Below are 21992 nucleotides of genomic sequence, written 5' to 3'. Positions count from 1 at the left end.
GCTGTACTTTAATCTTACCAGCTTGCTTATTTATTTATTTATGGGGGCGGGGCAGAGGAAGAGGGAGAGAGAGAATCCGAAGCAGGCTCAGTACTCTACACTCAGTGCGGAGCACAGCCAACCCTGACATCATGACCTGAGCCAAAATCAAGAGTCACACATCCAACCAACTGGAACCACCTAGGTGCCCCTATCATCTTTTAAGCAGATTACTTCAGGAATATTTCCGTAGATGGGTTAAACATTTATTAATGTTGATTCTTGTTAACTGCCTTTCAAGGCCATGGTAGGTATGTTTAAAATCTGGTCCCCAAATTCTATATATACCTTTTTTGGTCCTATAGCTTCCCTATCAAACATAACACAGCTTCTTGAGAGCAACTATAAAACTGACCGCTAAGCATGACCCATCAGTAGTTATTGAAATTCAGGGATTGTCAGGATTCTCTGTTAGGTGGAGCTGCCCACCTGCTCAATCTTTTGTCAGAACTGTTACTGTTGCTTTAGGTGGCATTTATCTGGGTGGGCCCAACTGACCAGGCTACCATGTGATTTGGAATTGTTGGACTAGAATGAAAATACGTAGAGTGAATGTCAGTAATGATATTGGAAATCTCTGAAAGATAAATTGGAGAATTGAAATGCCTAATATGGTTTGAGGTTGGATAAGCTTGGAGTGGAGTGCATTTAAGCAGCAAAGCTGAGATGTCCTAGATCTATGCTGAGAAACTAGTAAAGTGCTCATAATTCCTTTTATTGGCTGCAGCTCATTCAGTAAGTAAGTGGATCAGCCAGATTTTAGGCCTCAGAACCCTGAATACCCAGTGCAGTTACCACAGTTACCATATGCTGGAAGGTGAGGATGGTACTATATTAAGTAGCACACTCAAGGACTTGGTGTTTATCTCAATACTCACCAGCTGGGAAGAGATAAGGATGGAACTTACGCAGGCTTTTCTTTTGGCTTTTGCTTGCCTCCAGGGCTTATAGGACTCAGGAGAAATTTAATGAATAAAGGAATTTATAAATAGAGCTGTCTGAAAATGTAGAGACCATCTTGAGAGTGATTTCTTCTGTACTTGAAGTATTTAAGTGAGGCAGCCAGGGTTGCTAAACACAGGGAATGACTGCTCTGGTTGGGAGGATGGATTAAGGATCTCCCAGTCCCCTTCTAGTTGTGAAATTCTGTAATTTCCAGGATCAGAGTAACTCTGAGAGGTTATCCAAGATCCAGGGTGGCTCCCAGCATAGACATTCCTGGTGGGAGTGGAGGGCAATTCTGAAAGTAATTATTTTTACTTGAGCTTAGTTTAATTTAGTTCCCCCTGGTCGTTCAGTGACTCTCCTTAGACCCAATAAAACCCCTTATGATATGAGAAAACCACTTGACAACTCCATTTGGCACTGTGATCCAGGGATGTTCTCAGTTTAGTCTCAAAGCCAGCATTTCCTGGGGACATAGCAGGGAGCCTAATTAATACTGGAGTGACTTAAACTCCCACAGCTTGTTGACCTGGTAGCATTAGGAATATTTTGGTTTCTGCTGTGAAGTAGAGTAGTAAAGCACAGATCACTAGCAGAGAACTGACATATGGGGCCCAGAAAATTCCTCACAACTCATGATTTTGGATTCTGTGAGTCACAGACCCTCCCCACTTCATGGCTGCCACATTTGTATCTAATAAAGTAGGGCAGCTAAGGTAATTAAGCTAAGCTAATGTGTCTTTGGATTGGTTTTAACTAAGAGGTGTACAGATCCCAGAGCTGATTTTAGACATCACCTGACAAAGTGTTTGTATTCTTTATAGCACTTGTCTTGATGAAGGGACATCTTATAAGTTGTATTTTTCAGAAGGGCTAATATTCTTAATAATTTTACCTACTGCTTATCTTCGTTCTTTTTTTTTTTCAAGTTCATCCAATTCCCTACTTAGAAGCCAGGCTCTGTGCAAGGGCTTTAGAAGACACAGAAATTAATTAGACATGCTCACACTAGCCAATCTGAGAGAGGAGATAAAATTCAAAAAATAATTATAACATAAGGAAGAACAATTGATTAGGAGAATAATACCAATGAAGTAATATAGCAGTTTGGAGAGGTGGGGGAATTATTTCTGGATCAGAGAAAGAGAGAAACTACATTGGATTCATGGAATTTGAGCTTGCCTTTGTTAAGATAGCCTTTGAAGGATTTTGACTGATATAGAGCAAGGGCATTACCCTTGGGACAGCGTGAGTAGTGGCATAGATGCAGGAAAGTCTGGGCCATTTTTAGGGAATTGTACATAGGCCAGTTTGAATAAAGATAAATAATGGAAAAGAAAGGTGAAAGAATAGTTAGGGTTCAAATGGGAGCATCTTGAATGTGTGGCTGATATCTGAACTTCATTCAGTAATCCATGGGGAGCCACTGCGGGTTTTGACCTTGTCAGGAAGAAGACATGATCAGTGTTCTGCTTTAGGGCAGCAATGGATAGTGTGTAAAAGTCAGAAGCAGGATATTGAATCCAGAAGGAAAGTAAAAGGAATCTGAGATGATAGTAGTGGGATTAGAAAGGAAGTAATAGCTTCAAGAGATCTTCAGATAGAATATATAGGACCTGGCAGGTAATCAGAGGGGGAACTGAAGGTGATTCTTGGATTTCATGAACAAGTTAGAATAGTAAAACAGAGGGGCGCCTGGGTTGTTCAGTCATTAAGCGTCTGCCTTCGGCTCAGGTCTTAATCCCAGGGTCCTGGGATTGAGTCCCACATCAGGCTCCCTGCTCAGCAGGAAGCCTGCTTCTCCCTCTATCATTCCCCCTGCTTGTGTTCCCTCTCTCGCTGTGTCTCTCTCTGTCAAATAAATAAATAAAATCTTAAAAAAAAAGAATAGTAAGACAGAGAAACAGATATGTTAAAAATCAGAGAAGGTAAGAAATATCATTTTGGAACATGAGTATCTTGAGATGCTAGTGAGCAGCTAAGAGGAAATTTCCAACATTTGGGGTTTAAGATGGTTTTAGGAGCCAGGGGTAGAGATGCAATGAGAGGATTTGATATCATAATTCAAGGAAAACACACACAGACAACAGGGAGAACAATGCTTTGGGGAATAGCCCATGTGCAAGGCACTGTAGAAAATGCTTGATATACTTTATATAATCTTTGCAACCAAGGTGAAGAAATTATCTTCATATGAGAGATGAAAGACTGAAGTTCAGAGTGATTATCTCATTATCCCAAGGTTACACTTTAATAAGTGTTGGCTCCAGGTTTAAATTTAGGTCAGCCTAACTGCTACATCACATTGCAAAGCAATCAAAGAGGTAGCGGAAGAAAAATGAGGGAAATGAATTATCATGAGAACAAGGAAAGAAAAGACCAAGTATCTTAATGAACTATATGGGGGCCACGGGATAGAAAAGACTGAGGTAAGGAGGTGAAATGTCTTCAAATGGTTCCTAGTAGCTCCAGCTTTTGTTGGGAATTGGTGCCAAAGCCACATAGATGCCAGGCTTAGGGACATCAAGAAAGGCTATGTAGGGGCCTTGAACTGTGCTTGGCCTAGCTGGAGGTTGAGTTCCATCTACAATTGTACATTTTAACTTACTCAAACACTTATTCCAGAAGCATCCAGATGATTTTCCAACCTTCTTTTTAGCAGAAGAAACTACTTTTTTAAACTGAAAATATGGGAAAATACCAGATAAAACTGGAGTTATTCAAGTTGAGAGAAAGGAAGTGCTCTCTACTTCCTCCTTGCTCCTCTCTACCCTAAACTGTATTTCAGGCCCTGAGAAACCTGCCTGCTTTACATAACACCATTTGAAAACCCCTGCTGTACTTTTTCTTTTTTTCAGTGAGAAAGGGAAGTGATTATTATTATAGATAAGAAAAGCTAGAAAACTGAAGGTAAAAGTCATTTGCTTTAGGTACAAATAATTTAGGAATCCAGCTGAGAATAGAACAGAGGTTTCCAAACTCCCCATCAGTCAGTGTTCTTTCTGGCCCTTGACTCAAATTTTAGTTGTTTAAAAAGGAATGTAACATTTGCTTTCTAAGATTTCATTCAACAGACATTTGTTAACTACTTATATGTGCAAGACAGTTAAGACTAAGTAAACGTTGACTTACTTTTATAAACTAAAAGAAAAAGAAAATAAACTACCCAAAAACATATTTTACTACTTAATAAGGAGCTTACTTTGTGAGACTGCAAAATTACAAATACTAGAAGATTTTTTGGTCAGACCCAATTTAAAGCTCTAGGCAGACAAGAGGGGTTTTTGTAACACACAACTGCTTTATAAAACCTGCCTTCTAGATGAAGCAGCTAACTCCTGAGGAAGACCCCAAGTTTGAAAATAGAAGCAGTAGCTAAGAAACTGTAGTATTTTGTGGGTTCCTTTCTACCCATTTTGTATTTGAAGTTTATATTAATCTTTAGCTTTTTTGTTTTAAACCTCCTGAAACCAAATCCAAGTTAATTGAAAGGTTATTTGAGGTCTGTGAATCACCTTTGGAAGAAGCAGGTTGAAAATCGAGGTACTGAGACTCACTTCACTTTCCCTATCTAGAGGAAACAGAAGAAAAAAAAATCCATAAAAAAGGAATGTGGCAATTTCCCAAAAGCCAAGAAGCTGTTAGAAGAAGAAAATGGAAGGAAGTTTTGTCATCTAAATGACCTCATAGACAAGTAGATGTTTCAACATACTCCCACCCCTCCCAGAATTTTAAAGAAGATCCTTGTTTTCCTAAAGTGTTTTCCTGTCAGAAAGTAGTTGTGATTGAAGTAAGGACGTGAAGTGGGGACTGTAACTGAGAAGAAAGGGAGAATGTGGAGTGCTGGTGGGTTTGGGACTGTGTTTGAGAGCATTTTGGGGTAAACTTGCTTTTTAATTATGTATGTGCTTCTGTTGCTTTAAAAAAACAAACTTTTGTTAGCTTTGCTGAGATTCATGTGATATGAATTGGGATGGGAGAACCTGATTTCTGGAGTAACTAGGGATTTGTGCATTGGATGTAATAGCTAACTCTGGGAAACCTTAATGGAATGGTCTGAAAGCTTTCATGATTTTATACGACAGTCTGGGGGAAATGTAGCTTTTAGTTTTAGTCAGGGGATGATGGGCATATCTGCTTCTGTGTGAGAATCCTATCCTCAGATTCTGACATGCAGAAGTTTGTTCCTTTGTTGATGAAAAATCTATTTTCTGAAAGACAGATTTGTTCATTAAGAGCCAATTATGACTTGTATGCATGCAGTCTATGACATTCTAGTACTGAGAGTCATCAGCTATGCCACTGCCAGACTTCATTGTGTTTATTGTAGTTTATGTATCTTTCAGATGGAGCTAAATATAAACTTGAAGACTTTCCCCAAACCTTTATACTTAGTAAATTTACTAGTTTTTTGTGTATAATAACTGGGTGGGGGCAATGCAGGATGCTGGCAGCATAGAATCACAGCTAGACTTGGAGGAACTCGAAGTTGGTTTGCACTATTTTGCCAATTGGAAGACTGCGAACTGGAAGATCAATATTCCACCCCCAACCCCAAGTTTCAGTAAGGTTGTCTTTATGTTACATCATTCAGTTCAAGGTCAAGGCAGTTTAGAGATTATCAGCTGAAGATGGGACCTGTTATTTCTACCTTTGATTCTTATATGTAAATGAAAGAGTTTTAGATCCTTTAACCATGTCTTTTTTTTTTTTTGAAAGAGAGAGAACATGTGCACACATGTAAGGGTGGTGGTAGGGGAGGAGCAGAGGGAGAGGGAGAGAGAGAATGTTAAGCAGTCTCCACACTCGGCTCAGAGCCCGACAGGGACTTGATCCCACAATGCTGAGATCATGACCTGAGCTGAAATCAAGAGCTGGACCCTTAACAGACTGAGCCCCCCAGGTGCCCCATGTCTCACAGAAGCTGGTGCTATTCCTTGACTTCTCTTCGATCCCTCTTCTTATGACTCTAGTGTTGTACAACCTTCTTTTAAAAATGTAATGAGTCCCCCACCGCCAAATATTTAGTAATTACAAAGGAAAAAATAATAAGTTTACAGTGGAAAATTCTGGCAGACACCATCTTAACCAAGCAATGTAGGTTCATATCACCAGGAATACACATGACAGCATGTATCCCCTGATAGGATGTCCTGAGAAGGGCACATCAGACAAACACAAGTTGAGGCACACTCTACAAAACAATTGGTCAGTACCTTTCAAAAGTGTCAAGATCATGAAAAACAAAGAATCGGGAACATTGACAAGTTGAAGAAGACATGCAGCTAAATGCAATGTAGGATACTGGATTGGGTCCTAGAGCCAAAAAAAAAAAAGGACATGAGTGGAAAGCATTGGTAAAAAATAATTTCTGTACCTCGGTTTATATTATTATATGAAGGTTAATTTCTTAGTGTATAATTGTTCTATTATGGTATATAAGATATTAACATAAGAATACAGTGTGGGGGGGCACCTGGGTGGCTCAGTTGTTAAGCATCTGCCTTCAGCTCAGGTCATGATCCCAGGGTCCTGGGATCGAGTCCCACATTGGGCTCCCTGCTCAGTGGGAGGCCTGCCTCTCCCTTCTCCCACTCCCCCTGCTTGTGTTCCCTCTCTCGCTGTCTCTCTCACTGTCAAATAAATAAATAAAATCTTTAAAAAAAAAAATACAGTGTGTGAAGGGTATATGGAAATTCTCTATACTATTTTTGCAACTCTTCTGTAAGTTTAAAATTATCTCAAAATAAAATGTTTTTCTTTTAAATGTGGTGATCCAAATTGGCCTATTCTTTCAATAAGGGTTATTAAAAAATTACTCTCCTGAATAAGATAGGAAGGGTATTCCATATGATTGGTATATTTAATTTTTTAGTTCTTTTGTTTTTATTTAATTTAACTTTAATTTTTTAGTTCTTTTATTATGTGTTGAATAGATGTAAAGTTTATAACAAATGTGTAAGTTGTAAAGAGTAACAATAACATAAACACAAGTGTAGCTTGAAGCTCTCAGTATATATGCCTTTTCCATCCTCCCCACCCTCTCCCTAACCTTTATCCTGAATTTTGTACTTTTCATCCTCTCGTTTCTCTTTATAGGTTTACCTTGAAAGTGTGTGTTCCTAATGATAGAGTTTTGCATGATTTTTAACTTTATGTAAGTGGAACATCATATGTATTCTTTTGCAATTTTCCCCCTAAATATTTTATTCCTGAGATTTAATCATGTTAATGTGCTTAACTGTAGTTCATTCATTTTCAGTGCTATGTAGCTTTCCATTGTATGAACATACCAAAGGTTACTTCTCTATTTTACCATTAATAGCTATTTGGTTGGTTTCCAATTTTGCTGTTATGAAGAATGCTACCATACACATCCTGTATATGACATATTATGAGAGTCTCCATAGGGTGTATACATAAAATGGACTGACTGGATTATAGAATAAATGCCCCATCAACTCTGTAAGATAAAGCCAAATTGTTTTCCAAAGTGGTTGTTCAATTTTTAAGACCATCAACAGTATGTAAGTGTTCCACTGGTTCCACTTTTTCTCTAGCACAGTATTATTAGACTTAAAACTTTTTTACCAATTTAGTGGGTGTGTATATTAAAATTTTAAAAATGTTGCCATTTATTGTCTACTCTGAATCAAGCACTCTGGCAGACATTTTCATACCTTATTTAACTTAATCCTCTCATAACTCTTCTTCTCTGTCCCATAATAGACACAAATGTTATACTTAGTTTGTAATACATAATTACCCCTCACTCTCTCTCTGACAGATTTATTCTTTAGTGGATCTTTCTCCATCTTGTATCTCCCTAATTTATTTCCTGTTTCTTTTTTTAAAATCTCAGTTTAGAAAAAATTTGAGGTACTGCTCTCTGGTTTCTAAGTGGTTAATAATTTACCCCAGCTCACATTGTTATTAATTAGTAGCAGACTGAAATTAAACCTGGTTCCCTAGCACCCTAGCTCCCAATCTTTTTCTTTTCTCTTTTTTTTCTCTCTCTTCCCTTTTTCCTCCCACATTCCATTTCTTCCTCCCTTCCCTCACACTCTTCTTCTCTGAGGTTTTTGTTTGTTTGTTTTTTCTTTTCTTCCTCTGAGTTTAACAGCTTAAATATACTTTCCATATGGCTGCTATGTAATGTGATGTGTGTGCAGAGAACATCACCAGATTGGGTGAGTTCCTGATTCTAGCTAAACAGTCATTACTCAGGCCCCTGGCTGGCCATTAAGTCCCTTATAACCATTTCACATTCCTAGCTATACTCCTTGTGTGGATTTGGCCGGACTACCCTCTCAGAGCTGCCGATGGCCCTGCAGGGGATGGAGAGAAGCCAGAACTTCAGGACATCCCATCCTTGGCTCTTCTTTCTTGGCAGCTATAGAAACCCCAAGCCTACTGTGAAGATGTAGGCAACTTACAGTAGGATTGGGTTCCTAGAGAATGGTGATATTAGAACTGCTAAAATTAGTTAGGAAAACACAGATTCTGTTGACAAAAGAAACAGACATTAGGTTGGGATACAAACCTTGTAGCCAACAAGCACAAATAATTTTGTTTGGCCTGCACACTATTTAATTTTCTTTCTTTTTCATTTGGATACTTTTATAGGAAGCATGCACTCTCCAATTTGTCACAGTACCCAGCATTTCATTTCCTATTGTTTTACATCTAACTGCTGTTAACTTCCTGGCTCCTATTTGAGTTATTTGATGCAACTCTGCCTAGATTACTGAAATATGAATTTTATCCTTAATGAGGTCACTTGGGCCTCACAGCAGAACTGGAAGATACATTGTTATTCCAAATCACAATTTTCCAGCTAGTTGTGGGTTTTTTGTTTTTTGGTTTTTTTTTTTGGTTTTCGTTTATGTTGTTGTTTTTGTTGTTTTTTTCTGATAGCTGAACATCTCTTGGCTGGAAATATCCTTTTATTTAGACTTTACATTTCCCTAAAGACATGAATTTTTTTCCCATCTAATCCTGTTTGGGGTGATTAAGATGAAAATACCTATAAAGTTTTCTAATCTTGCCTTATCCACACTTAGTGGCTTGGGAGACCTGAAAGAAATGTTTAAAATAAATATACTCTATTGGCCTTTTCTGGGTTAGGTGAAGGATAAAGAGAAGAGAAAGATGAGTTTTTCTGTGTAGCAAACTCATGGGGTTTCATAAAGTATAATTTTCAAAAAGTTAAAAAACATGACTCTCATGTAAATACAAATATTTTATTTGTAGGTATCAAATATTTTATTTAACTCATTAATTAATGAGGTAATCAGTAAAAAGTTAAGACCAGTTCAAATGAAAATGTAGGAGCTAAGTATTTACAGGAAATTTAATAAAGGTTAAGATAAAATTTCTGAATTATACATAAAACTAATTGAATTCCTAAAGTGCACAAGTCATAACCTTTGGAGTTATCTCTTTCACCAAACATAAGATATTTTTATTTCTGTGGGATAAAAATCTACAAGTTAACCTCTGCCTACAGAGTTATAGAAGAGTCCCATCAATAGAAAATTAAAGATGTCAATCCAGAACTGCACTAAGAGATCACCCAATAATTCTTTTGCCTGTTTCCAATGATCTGTTACAGATAATTTTTCTAACAAAGTGTAGTCATCAGCCTAGACTTGATTACCAGAAAGTGGAATCTGTTTGCCAAGCTTTGAAAATATAACTTTATGATGAGGACATATGAAATGAATTCTAAAATTTAGCATATGTATCTTAGAGGTAGATTATTTTGGATTTCAGAGAACAAGTTCCAAGTTTCTTAAGCACATGTTTCTTAAGCACATGTTTAAGTGAAATGGTATTGGCATGAGAAATTCTTATACTGAATCTTTTTATTTCCTTTACAGAAATTCCATGGAATTATAGTTGGTACTATTCTGCAATGTCTCTAATTGAAAGCCAAAGTGAGGACAGACAAAGTGACGGTAGGTGAACTCAGTAAATATCTAAATCTGTATGTCATTATTATTGCCTATAAAAGTAAGTGTGTGTGCATTGAGTACACGTGCTAATATACATAGGACAGACAAATAGACTGGCTAGTCTATCACTCAAACCACCAATCTACCAAACAACTGACCAGGAAAAGAAATATACTTTGCAGAAGTAAATACTTTGTCCTTACAAGTACAACTCCACTGTTTGGTTATCTGAGAATTCTGATGTGAGTAGTTCCAGTCTCTTATCTTTTGTACTTTTATTTCTATTTCTATTTTATTTTGTACTTTTATTTGGAAGTTCACCAGAAAAGCCTGTGTTCCTTTTCCTCTCCCCATCCTTCACAATGGCCTCCTGCTAAAAGAAGTGTTCAGTGTGAAAAGAGGTTGCTGAAACAGATAAGGTCATCCTTTGCAGACTCTTTGTGGACAGAGCAAATAGATCTGGCTATGGTATTAGGGAGGATTTGCATACCACTTCCATGCTCTCCTGTGGTGAATCCAAGTACTAAAGGGAGCTGGGGTAATCACACCCAAGCCTGACATGAGAAAAAATTTTTTTCTGACATAAAATTTTCAAAAAGGAAGCCAGAATGTAGTTCTATATTTAGAACTGCCTGACATGAAAAAAATTTTTTTCTGACATAAAATTTTGAAAAGCAAGCCAGAATATAGTTCTATATTTAGGCTTCCTTTTGAGGAATGAAGAAGGTGCAGAGAATGAAATTAGGTCACTGATTTCAGGTCACACTAAACCTTTATTTTCTGTCATTGTGCAGTTGTCTGATTCCTGTAGGGAACTCATTTCAAGGGCACATAGTTCCATAAAGAAGAATTCCATCCCAAGGGCACAGGCTTTAGTTCCAGGAAGAGGAAGTCAGGAACCTCCCAACTGAGGGAAAAACCAGGGAGTCCTTTCCTACTCTCAGAACTGCTAAAGGAAAGAAGGCTGGGGAAAACAAGGTAACTGACCAATTTCTCCCGCATCTTCTTATGAACAGAAAATATGGGAGAGGAGAATACTTTAGGGAACAGTAAATTCAAGGCAAAAGAACGATGTGGCAATCATCAGTAAAGACTGATTTACTTACTCAACAAATATTTATTATCACCAAATGAATGCCAGCCACTGTGCTACATGCTGGCAATACAATGGCGACAAAACTACACAGAATCCCTGCTCTTACAGAAATTATAGCTTAGTGAAGGACAACCTTTAATTAAGTAATAACACATCAAATAATAGCACAGAGAAATATCAAATTATATCTACAATAAGTGCTGTGAAGTAAGATCATATGCAGGCATTGTGGTTAAGAGCATGGATTCTGGAGCCATACTATTTAGGTTTGAATCCAAGCTCTGCTACTTACTATGTTATCTTGGGCAATTCTCTTAATTTCTCTATGCTACAGTTTCTCATCTATGAAATCAGGCTAATAATAGTGCTACCTTGTAAGTATGTTGTGAGGACTGAATGAAGAAATATTTGTAAAGCACTTAGGACAGTATATGGTACATGGTAAGCACTAGGTAAATATGTAAAAAAAATTTAATCTATAGGAGCTCTGATTTTTTTTGTTGTTGTTGTTCAGGAAGATAACTAAGAACTTGAACATTTATAAATGGGGGTTATTTCAAAAGTCCAAAGTTTTACCAGTGAAAAATAATTGAAACCACTTTTCCTGGCCTAAACCCCTTTTAAGTAGGCGAGGCCTACCTACTACAGTAGAGTTATTGCTTGTGCTGTTTTCAGCAGTGAGCGATTAATACTGGTCCTTCCAAGATGTTGTCGTCTTAGCTTGAGTCAACAAAATAACAGTGGCAAACCCAGTAATTTGGCTTCTGCCCTTTTCTAGGCCATCAGCCTATTCTGGTTGGAAGACTCAGAATACATAGAGTGAATATTGACTGCTTCTAGTGTCTTGCTTATCTACCCTCTCCTTTCTATCCATCATATTAATCTTCCGAAAATCCAGTTTTATCGTGTTTTTCCCTGCTGAAAGTCTTTCTGGGATTCCTTGTCAGCTACTGATAATTTTAAGGTCATCAGCCTAACATTAAAGCCCTGACTTTATAGTCTTGTTTCCTGCCTCCTTCAGACTCTTCTTACCTCTGTAATATCATACAACTTGTCCTGTCTCAGTGCCAAACTTTTCATCAGGTTCTTCTTCCTGCTTACATACCCATCTCCTATATTTATATTGAACCTATATTCATCGTTTAGGTTTAGTGCAAGTTTTTCTCCATGACCTTCTCCGGCAATTCCAGCCACCAACCTCCCCTGCCCCCTCCCCTGCATTATCTTTCCATCTTGAATTCTTACAGTGCTTGGCTTCTGGAGTTTTTTAAAATAATAGCCTTATTGAGCCATAACTTACATGCCATTGAAATACCCTTTTAAAGCATACAATTTAGTGATTTTTAAAATATATTAATGGAATTGTGCCACTGTGACTATAATTTAATTTTAGAACATTTTCATCACTCCAAAAAGAAACCCCATACCCATTAGCAGTCACTCCCAATTCCTGCCTTCCCCAGCCTCTAGCAACCACTAATTTACTTTCTATCTCTATTGATTTGCCTATACTGGACATGACATAAATAGAATCATAAAATATCTGGCCTTTTGTGACTGGCTTCTTTCACTTAATATTTTCAAGGTTCATGTTATAGTATGTGTCAGTACTCCATTCCTTTGTAAGGCTGAATACCATTCCAATGTATGTATATACCACAATTTATCCATTCACCAGTAGATAGACATTTGGGTTGTTTCCACTTTGGGGCTATTATGAACAATACTGCTATAGCCATTCATGTATAAGCTTTTGTGTGAACATATCATTTCTATTCTCTTGAATGTACAATTAATTTTAAGTCTTACTTATATCCTATATTGAATTGTTGCTTTACTGTTTGGGGTATATCTTGTATGATTCTACTAAATTATCTGCCTAGCACAGTGCCTACAGAGTTTCCTCTGTTCTGGAAAGTATATATGTATACATTTATATGTAAATGCCCTGAAAAGGAAGGGACACAAAGGATATATACACCAGTCTGTTAATGGTGCTTTCCTTGGGAAAGGGAGAAAGAGGGGAAAGAAAACTTACTTTCTTTCTTTATATTTCTGATTTTAGATCTTTTACACTTAAAATATATTTATGTGTTACTTTGGGTTATTTGAAAAATCATTAAAGAAAAAAGTGTAATCACAAAGGGAAGGAAGTTGGAGAAACTAAAAGGAAAGGACAGAAAAAGAAAAAGAAGGAAAACAATAGGAAGGGGGAGGGGCATAGATATTGTGGCATTTAGAGCAGAAAATTAATCAGAGCTTTAGTAATAGAATCCTACACAATACCACACTTAAAAACAAAAAATAGACCATGTATATTGCATAACTCTGTGTGAACATACTACAAACCATTGAATTGTACATTTTATTTTAAATAGGTGAATTATATGGTATGTATATCTCAATAAAGTTATTTAGGATAAAAAAGACATCTACAGTTTTTAGAGTTAGTTTCTAGAATTATGTTTCTTTAGAAAATATAAAGCAACAATTGAACTAATTTATAGGAATTTTTCCTGACCTTAGTAACAGGAGCAGGGTAGCAAGATAAAATACACGATTCCCAATTAAATTTGAATCTCAATAATGAATAATTTTTTAGTATAAATATGTCCCACATAAATATTTGGGACATACTTTGTATTTTTATTTGCTAAATCTGGCAACCCTAAACAAAGGGAATTAAGTTTTGAATCTCTTAGAGTGAAATTGCTTCTTAGTATCACCAGGATTTACTATTAGATCCAGCTTTGTGTGAATGGCATTTTGTTTCTAAATGATGGCCTTTATTATAAGTTTTCCAACCTCTCATCTCCAATCCCAGGGAAGGTTTTATGACTGGGAAACCCTGAAAGTGATATCTAGCAGTTCAATCAAACATGATTAATTTTACCTTTACCACATTGATAAAAAAATCATTGGCTCTACTTTCCAAATGATGTCAGAATGGCAAAGCACCACTCCCAACTTCGATCTATGTGGAGTGATATGAATGATATTCCTGTCAGCTTCTCCCTTGAGAGAAGAGGGAAGAAACCAAAGATCTCCAACAGGGATAGTGGGTAGGACCTTTAGTTTTGTTTTTTGGTTTTTTAAAAGATTTACTTATTTTAGAGATTGAGAGAGCATGAGTGGGGGAAGGGGCAAAGGGAAAGGGAGAGGAAGAGAGAGAATTTCAAACAGACTCCTTGCTGAGCACGGAGCCCAGCATGGGGCTTGATCTCATGACTCTGAGATCATGACCTGAGCCTAAATCAAGAGTCGGACGCCTAACTGACTTAGCCACCCAGGAGCTCCCCCTTTAGTTTTGATCATGTCCTGAACTGTGCCAACTGACCAATCTTCTCTGTCACCCTATTACTAAATTAGGATTTGGTGGGTGTTTTGTTTTGTTTGCTTTTATTACTATTTTGATTTTCTATTTGTTTTGTTACTATTTTATTTTCTTTTATTACCATTTTGATTGTCCTTTGAGTAATTCTACTCTTATTTCTGCTCAGCTTGGACAGGAAAGTTAGTGAAGTTATGGAGGGGATGGGCAGAGGCAGAGGTAACAGAAGAGCTAGTAGCTCAAGAATTGGACTTTTCATGACATTCAAGACTTTAGTGAGCTTCCTCTCCAGATTCTCCTTTTTTTATTTTTTTTTGAAGATTTTATTTTTTTATTTGACAGAGAGAGACACAGCAAGAGAGGGAACACGAGCAGGGGGAATGGGAAAGGGAGAAGTAGGCTTCCCACTGAGCAGGGAGCCCGATGCAGGGCTCCACCCCAGGACCTTGGGGTCATGACCTGAGCCGAAGGCAGCCGCTTAACAACTGAGCCACCCAGGTGCCCTGAGTCTTTTTTTTTTTTTTTAAGATTTTATTTATTTATTTGACAGAGAGAGACAAAGCAAGAGAAGGAACACAAGCAGGGGGAGTGGGAGAGGGAGAAGCAGGCTTCTCGCGGAGCAGGGAGCCTGATGTGGGGCTCGATCCCAGGACCCTGAGATCATGACTGAGCCAAAGGCAGACACTTAAAGACTGAGCCACCCAGTCGCCACTCTTTTATTTTTTTAATTGAAAATATATGTAATTTTATTTTTAAACTTTCAAAAAATTACAAGTACAGCACAAATATCCATAATCTCCTCACCCAGATGCCTAATTGCTAATATCTTATCACATTTGCTTCATCTCTATGTATGTGTGTGTACCTACTATACATATTATGTTTATATATAACATATTTATTATATATATAATAATAAGTTGTTTTCTGAGCCTTTTTTTTTAAGATTTTATTTATTTGAGAGAGAGAGCATGAGCGGGAGGGGTGGTGGGAGGGGTAGAGAGAGAGGGAGAAGCAGACTCCCCACTGAGCAGGAAGCCCGAAGCGGGGCTCGATCCCAGGACCCCGGGATCATGACCTGAGCTGAAGGCAGATGCTTAACTGACTGAGCCACCCAGGCATCCCATTTTCTGAGCCTTTTTTTTTTTTTAAGATTTCATTTTATTTATTTGACAGAGAGAGACAGTGAGAGAGGGAACACAAGCAGGGGGAGTGGGAGAGGGAGAAGCAGGCATCCCACAGAGCAGGGAGCCTGATGCGGGACTCGATCCCAGGACCCTGGGACCATGACCCGAGCCGAAGGCAGACACCTAACGACTGAGCCACCCAGGCACCCCTTTTCTGAGCCTTTTGAGAACAAGTTGCATCCATGATGTCTCTTCACCCCTAAATACTTGGGTGTATATTTCTCCACATCGAGGACATTTTGCTACTTAACCATATAACCATCCAAGTTAGGAAGTCAGCATTAATACAAAATCGTCATTCAATTAATAGACTCTTGTACCCCCCATGTCACCTCCATTTAAATTTCACCAACTTCCCTACCAATGTCTCTTCTTCCTTTTCTATGCTATCCCTTTCAGTAACACGTGCTCCTATTATCTCTTTAGCCTCCTCCAGTGTGAAACTTCTCTATTTTTCCCTGCCGTTCATGTCCTCAACATTTTTAACCCCTTTTTTTTCTTTTTTACTTTCTTTCTTTTTTTCTTTTTAATTTGAGTATAGTTGACACATAATATTACATTACCTTCAGATGTACAACATAGTGATTGGACAAGTTTATGCATTATGCTATGTTTACAAGTGTAGCTTACATCTATCCTGATACATCAGTACATCTCTATTAAAATATTATTGACTATATTCCTGATGCTGTGCCTTTTATTCCCATGACTTATTCAGGAAATACAGGCTTCCTGTTATGGTTGAATAAGTCTCCAGGTTCTTTTTGACACTACACTCTACCCACCCTCTTCAACCATGCTAAATATCCTCCTGTTTGCTGACCTTGGCATAGAAAGATCAACAAAAGGGGCACCTGGGTGGTTCAGTCAGTTAAGCATCTACCTTTGGCTCAGATCATGATCCTAGGGTCCTAGGATCAAGCCCCAAGTTGGGCTCCCTTCTCAGCGGGGAGCCTTCTTCTCCCTCTCCTCCACACTCGTGCTTTCTTTCGCTATCTCTGTCACTCTCTCTCAAATAGATAAATAAAATATTAAAAAAAAAAGAAAGATGCTTTCTCTCGCTATCTCTGTCTCTCTCAAATAAATAAGTAAAATCTTTTAAAAAAAGAAAAAAAGAAAGGGGGCACCTGGGTAGCTCAGTCATTAAGTGTCTGCCTTTGGGTCAGGTCATGATCCCAAGGTCCTGGGATCGAGCCCCGCATAGAGCCCCGCATCTGGCTCCCTGCTCGGTGGGAGACCTGCTTCTCCCTCTCCCACTCCCCGTGCTTGTGTTCCCTCTCTTACTGTGTCTCTCTCTGTCAAATAAATAAATAAAATCTTTAAAAGAAAAGATCAACAAAGAATTAGCTGACATTTCTCTTTCAGCCCAGCTGTTCTGTGATTATGTAGAAACTCCCATAAGGAGGTGATTATCCTCCATTGGAGGGTTTAAACAGAAATCTGGCCACAATTTAACAAAACATGTTTTTAAACATTTACTTGTGTGCTTGTTCATTCCGTGAATCTTTATTAAATCCAAGACCTAATGCTGAACTACGTAGTAGGATACAGAGATTTAAAGAAAAAAAGGAGAGATAGGGTCTCTACCTTTAAGTAGCTCTTTGTTTAGTGGGAGAAGATGGTATTATGAATAAATATGGTAAGCGAGCTAAATGTAAACCATGAGACATAGCAGTGGACAGACTAAACCTGAAACATAATGAAGTGGTGATGAGAAAACAAATGAGTTACTGTTTATTCTGTGGGACCACAGGCCCTGCCATTTCTTATGGTGGCTCTCTTCTATGTCATTTAGGTATTCTACTTACCATTCTTTAGATGGAAATATCATTTATTGATATCTTAGAGATGCAGTCTGGGGAAAGGAAATAGAAATTTTTTTGTGTGTACCCAAGACTGGAAGTCATATGGTTAGCTGAATTTACTGGTAGCTATCATGTTTCAGATTATACTATTTGACTACAAAGGAATAAATTGACATCATTTGGAATCTAAGAAATTCAAGTATTCCTTTTTTTTTTTTTAAGATTTTATTTATTTATTTGACAGAGGGAGACACAGCAAGAGAGGGAACACAAGCAGGGGGGAGTGGGAGAGGGAGAAGCAGGCTTCCCGTGGAGCAGGGAGCCCAACTCGGGGCTCGATCCTAGGACCCTGGGATCATGACCTGAGCTGAAGGCAGACGCCTAACAACTGAGCCACCCAGGCGCCCCTAAGAAATTCCAGTATTCCTAAAGTAAACTGATACCAGGTAATCTGACCAGAAATTACAGAAATTGGCCAATTATCCTTCCTCTGGCAGCTATCCTCACTTTTTAGAGATGGGAAAATTTTAGCCACAGGCATTAGGTGACTTGGGTGAAATCACCTAGGTCTGTTGATCTAGAATAATAACAAGGGATCATTGCTGAGTTTCTCCCACTAGCACGTGGGCTTAATTGAGTTGGGAGTGGTGTAAGGAGAGAGGGTCTGACTAATCTACTAGAGACTTGTATTCCTAAAATCATCTCACTGCTTTTCTTTCTTAGCTGGAAAATTCCATTTGTGATTGAGTTCCCACTATGAGCAAGGAGATATTTGCTGAGATCCTCCTAAGCCTAATTGCCACCTGACCAACGGCCTTCTTCCCTTTTTCTCCCTTCCTCCTCCTTCCTCCTGGTTACTTATTTTTCAGTGTGCCTCTTTCTCTAGTTCCCTCTTACAGAGCTCATTTTCCTTTTTAATTTCTGCCATTTCCTTGTCTAGGCTAATCTCCAATCTTCCGTAGCTTTAACCCTTAAAACCTGAGATTGGATTATATCCAGATTGCATAAGAGCTAAGTTTTTCACCCTGGCATTTGAATCAAGACACTAAGAACACTGTTAGACAGAGGCTTCTCCTATTTTGACACTTCCCTTCTACTACCATTGAATCTACTCACTAGACTGTGGCTTTTGTACCCTTCCTTCTCTACTGACTAGATTAGCTTTGTACATCCACAGGAGATAGCTGAAAGTTCAAAAGGGAGCGTGGGGCTCCCTGTTCAACGGGGAGTCTGCTTCTTCCTCTGCCTCTGCCTGCCGTTCCCCCTGCGTGTGCTCTCTCTCTCTGTGTCAAATAAATAAATAAAATCTTAAAAAAAAAAGAATTGTTCTAAAATGATGCTTTGTATGCCTTAATTTATTAATCCTCACAATAACCTTATGAATAGGTATTATTATCATTTCAATTTTACAGATAAAGGAAATGAGTCCCATAGAGGTTAAGTAACTCCCTCAAGGATACATAGCTGGTAAGTGGAGAACTGAGATTTGAACCCTGGCAGCCTGACTCAGTTGCTCATGTTATAAACCACTGTTGGAGGCTACCATAGTTTTAAACTCTAAGTCCACTGCACATTTTATAATACCACGTTGCCTTGCTTCACCAAAATGGCCCTTTCAGTTCAATTATTTTACCACCCACAGTCTAGCTCTGATCTCAAGACAGGTCCCTTTGAAACCAGGCCTTCATTCAACAGGCTGTAGACTCAACCCTTAGTTACCAAAGATGGATGCATTTTCCAGTCACCAGAGGCTGAGCTAGGTTTTTGTGTCCTTGAATTCTGTAGTCAGGACCTTTTCAACTAGACTGTCTTCTAGACTCTCCTTGTCTAATCTAATTTCTAGTCTTCTATAGTTCTAACCTCTCATCCATAATTCACATTTTGTCACTCTTGTTTCAGCCAAACAGAAAGTTTGAATTAACAAGTAATGGGGAAAACAATCAGTCATCCCAGTCTTTTGTCAACAGTAGTCACAAGCCCTAGCAAATTGGTTTTGTTGTTGTTGTTGTCATCGTTTTGGTGAATCTTGAATTAATCTTTTATTATCCAGTCTGAAAATTGCCTGCCTGCCTTTATTGTCTCAAACATGACTGGCGACTTTCTTTCCTTAGGCTTGTCTTCTGTCTCTCTCAGACTTTGAGTTTCTTCTCCTAGATGGTTGTGCCAACTGACATTTTTTAACCACTTTTCTCATCATTCCTGCTTTTCTTTTTTTAGAGGCATCTTCTGAAATCTGACTTTCTAGCCCTCAATTCCTCTTCCCTTCCTATTGGAAGTCCTACTTTCTTTTCTCCTTTCTCTTTTTTCATGGAAGATGTGATATCAAAGAGCCAGAACTAGGTGAAGGTTACTCCTGCCCCCACTTTGGAGTCTCAGTCTGTCTCTACCAGCTCAGGCTCTGAACTTTGGGATCTACCTGCTTTACTTTACTCTTAAACTCAAAGAGGGAGGTATGTATTAAATTGTTGTACAGAGCCTGGACTCCATGTATATCTTGGGACTGGTGGGCTTAGAGAGAATAGCCTGCTGCACCCAGATGAGTTGCTGGAAAAATCTGTTAGACCTTTAGTAAATTAAAAAATAGTAATATCTAGGATTAAATTTAATAAGCAGTGTAAGATTCAATAAGAAAATATTAGAACTTTATGAAGAGTTATAAAATAATATTTTTTAATAAATAGAGAGGCTGTGCCGGTTGGTTGGGTATGATTAGAGGGTCAAACGGCATGGGAGAGACTGATTTTACTTATCATTGCCTAAGCGTATTGAGTATGAACACAGTAGATTAGCCTACTTAGGGATTGAATAACCTCAACACTGGTAGAAATACCAACACTGCCCTGATACTCTTCCATAATCAGGCAGCTATCTGGGCCCCTGAAAAAGTCCCTGCACAAATAGCATAGGCCAACTAGCAGCTCTAAATCCTAGATGCAGCTAAATTATCTGAGCCATACATGTTCCACTTCTTTGGATAACCTAAGCTACAATGGTTAGCTGAAGCTGTTGTATCACAAAGTTGTAAATAAGTCACTAACTAGTCAAAACAAGGCACAACAAAAGATCCTATCAGTTCCTTTTCAACTTTCCCCATCTTTATTCACATAATCCTAGTAATCACTAGAATTAAACAATGTGAAAGAAATGCACTAGTTTGGTAAACACACTAGAAGGTGCATAGCTGGATCATAAACCTAGCCCACAGAAGACTCATATGTATTGCTAGCAAAGTAACTATACAGACATGATCGTAATAATACACAAAAGAGTAGCTTCCCAGGGATATACCAACAACTCTCTATCTTCCTCATAGTGATCTATAGTGTATCACTAAGTGGGGGACTAATAGTGCAAAAATGTCAACTCCATCCCACTTAATCTGTATAATCTCTCAAATCCTGGAGTGAAAGTAACTAAACATCCCAGTTTCACCTTTCCTATAATTTGTGCAGATCCCTGAACTTCCTCATAATTCTATTTTTGTACTGCCCAATGTGCAGATTTTGGCCCCTTAGGTATTTTCTATAAGAAATTTACTCATGTTAGGGATGCCTGGGTGGCTCAGTCAGTTAAGTGTCTGCCTTCAGCTCAGGTCATGATCCCGGGGTCCTGGGATCGAGTCCCACTTCGGGCTCCCTGTTCAGCAGGGAGTCTACTTCCCCCTCTGCCCCTACCCCTACTCCTCCCTCTGCTTGTGCTTACTCTCTGTTTCTCTCTCTCTGACAAATAAATAAATAAAATCTTTAAAAAAAAAAGAAATTTACTCATGTTATAACTTCATGATGTTTAGCAATTTTTGCTGATGGCCAGAGGAGGAACAGAGATTACATGAAGAACCATAAAATCCCTGCCTTATCATTGTATTATCATCCCCTCAGCTATTTTTTAAAAGTCTATGATCTAAACAACAGGTGTTGGTGAGGTTGTGGAAAAAAAGGAATCCTCGTGTACTGTTGGTAGGAATGCAAACTGGTCCAATCACTCTAGAAAAGAGTACGGAGGTTCCTCAAAGTCAAAAACAGAACTACCCTGGGGCATCTAGGTGGCTCAGTCAGTTAAGTGTCCAGCTCTTGATCTCGGCTCAGGTTTTGATCTCTGGGTTGTGAGTTAAAGCCCCGCATTGGGCTCTCCGCTGGACGTGGAACCTACTTTAAAAAGGGGGTGGGGTGGGGAATAGAACTATCCTACAATCAAGCCATTGCAGTACTGGCTATTAACCCAAAGAATACAGAAACACCAAACACCAATCCAAAGGGATACATGCACCCCTGTGTTTATAGCAGCATTATTTACAATAGCCAAGATATGGAAGCAGCCCAAGTGTCCATAGATTGATGAATAGATAAAGAAGATGCAGTATACATATACAATGGAATATTATTCAGCCATAAAAACAATGAAATCAGGGCACCTGGTTGGCTCAGTTGTTAAGTGTCTGCCTTCATTCAGCTCAGGTCATGATCCCACGGTCCTGGGATCAAGCTCCCCATCAGGCTTCCTGCTCAGTGGGAAGCCTGCTTCTCCCTCTCCCTCTGCCCCTGCTTGTGTTCCCTCTCTCATTGTGTCTCTCTGTCAAATAAATAAATAAATAATCTTTTAAAAAAACAGCAACAGTGTAATCTTTGCCATTTG

At 38.5% G+C, this 21992-nt stretch overlaps 1 protein-coding gene across 4 annotated transcripts in view; it reads left to right on the top strand.

The window, feature by feature from the left end:
- The window catches only part of LOC112809601 (phospholipid-transporting ATPase FetA-like), a 108679-nt gene that overhangs the window by 19384 nt on the left and 67303 nt on the right, over positions 1 to 21992 (top strand). Inside the window, exons 2-3 of one of the 4 annotated variants that reach the window (XM_073881387.1) lie at positions 7084 to 7141; positions 9867 to 9944. In XM_073881387.1, the coding sequence (XP_073737488.1) occupies positions 9902 to 9944 (43 nt within the window). In that variant the 5' untranslated portion in view covers positions 7084 to 7141; positions 9867 to 9901. Of the gene's footprint in view, positions 1 to 4768; positions 4831 to 7083; positions 7142 to 8123; positions 8175 to 9866; positions 9945 to 21992 lie in introns of those variants that run through there. The other 3 variants (XM_025852938.2, XM_073881388.1, XM_073881386.1) reach the window with 3 other exon arrangements.

Source organism: Callorhinus ursinus, unplaced genomic scaffold (genome assembly GCF_003265705.2).
Source record: "Callorhinus ursinus isolate GAN/ISIS: 27379988/994484 unplaced genomic scaffold, GSC_fseal_2.0 scaffold42, whole genome shotgun sequence".
NCBI lineage: Eukaryota > Metazoa > Chordata > Mammalia > Carnivora > Otariidae > Callorhinus > Callorhinus ursinus.
This window is presented reverse-complemented; position numbering and strand designations above follow the sequence as displayed.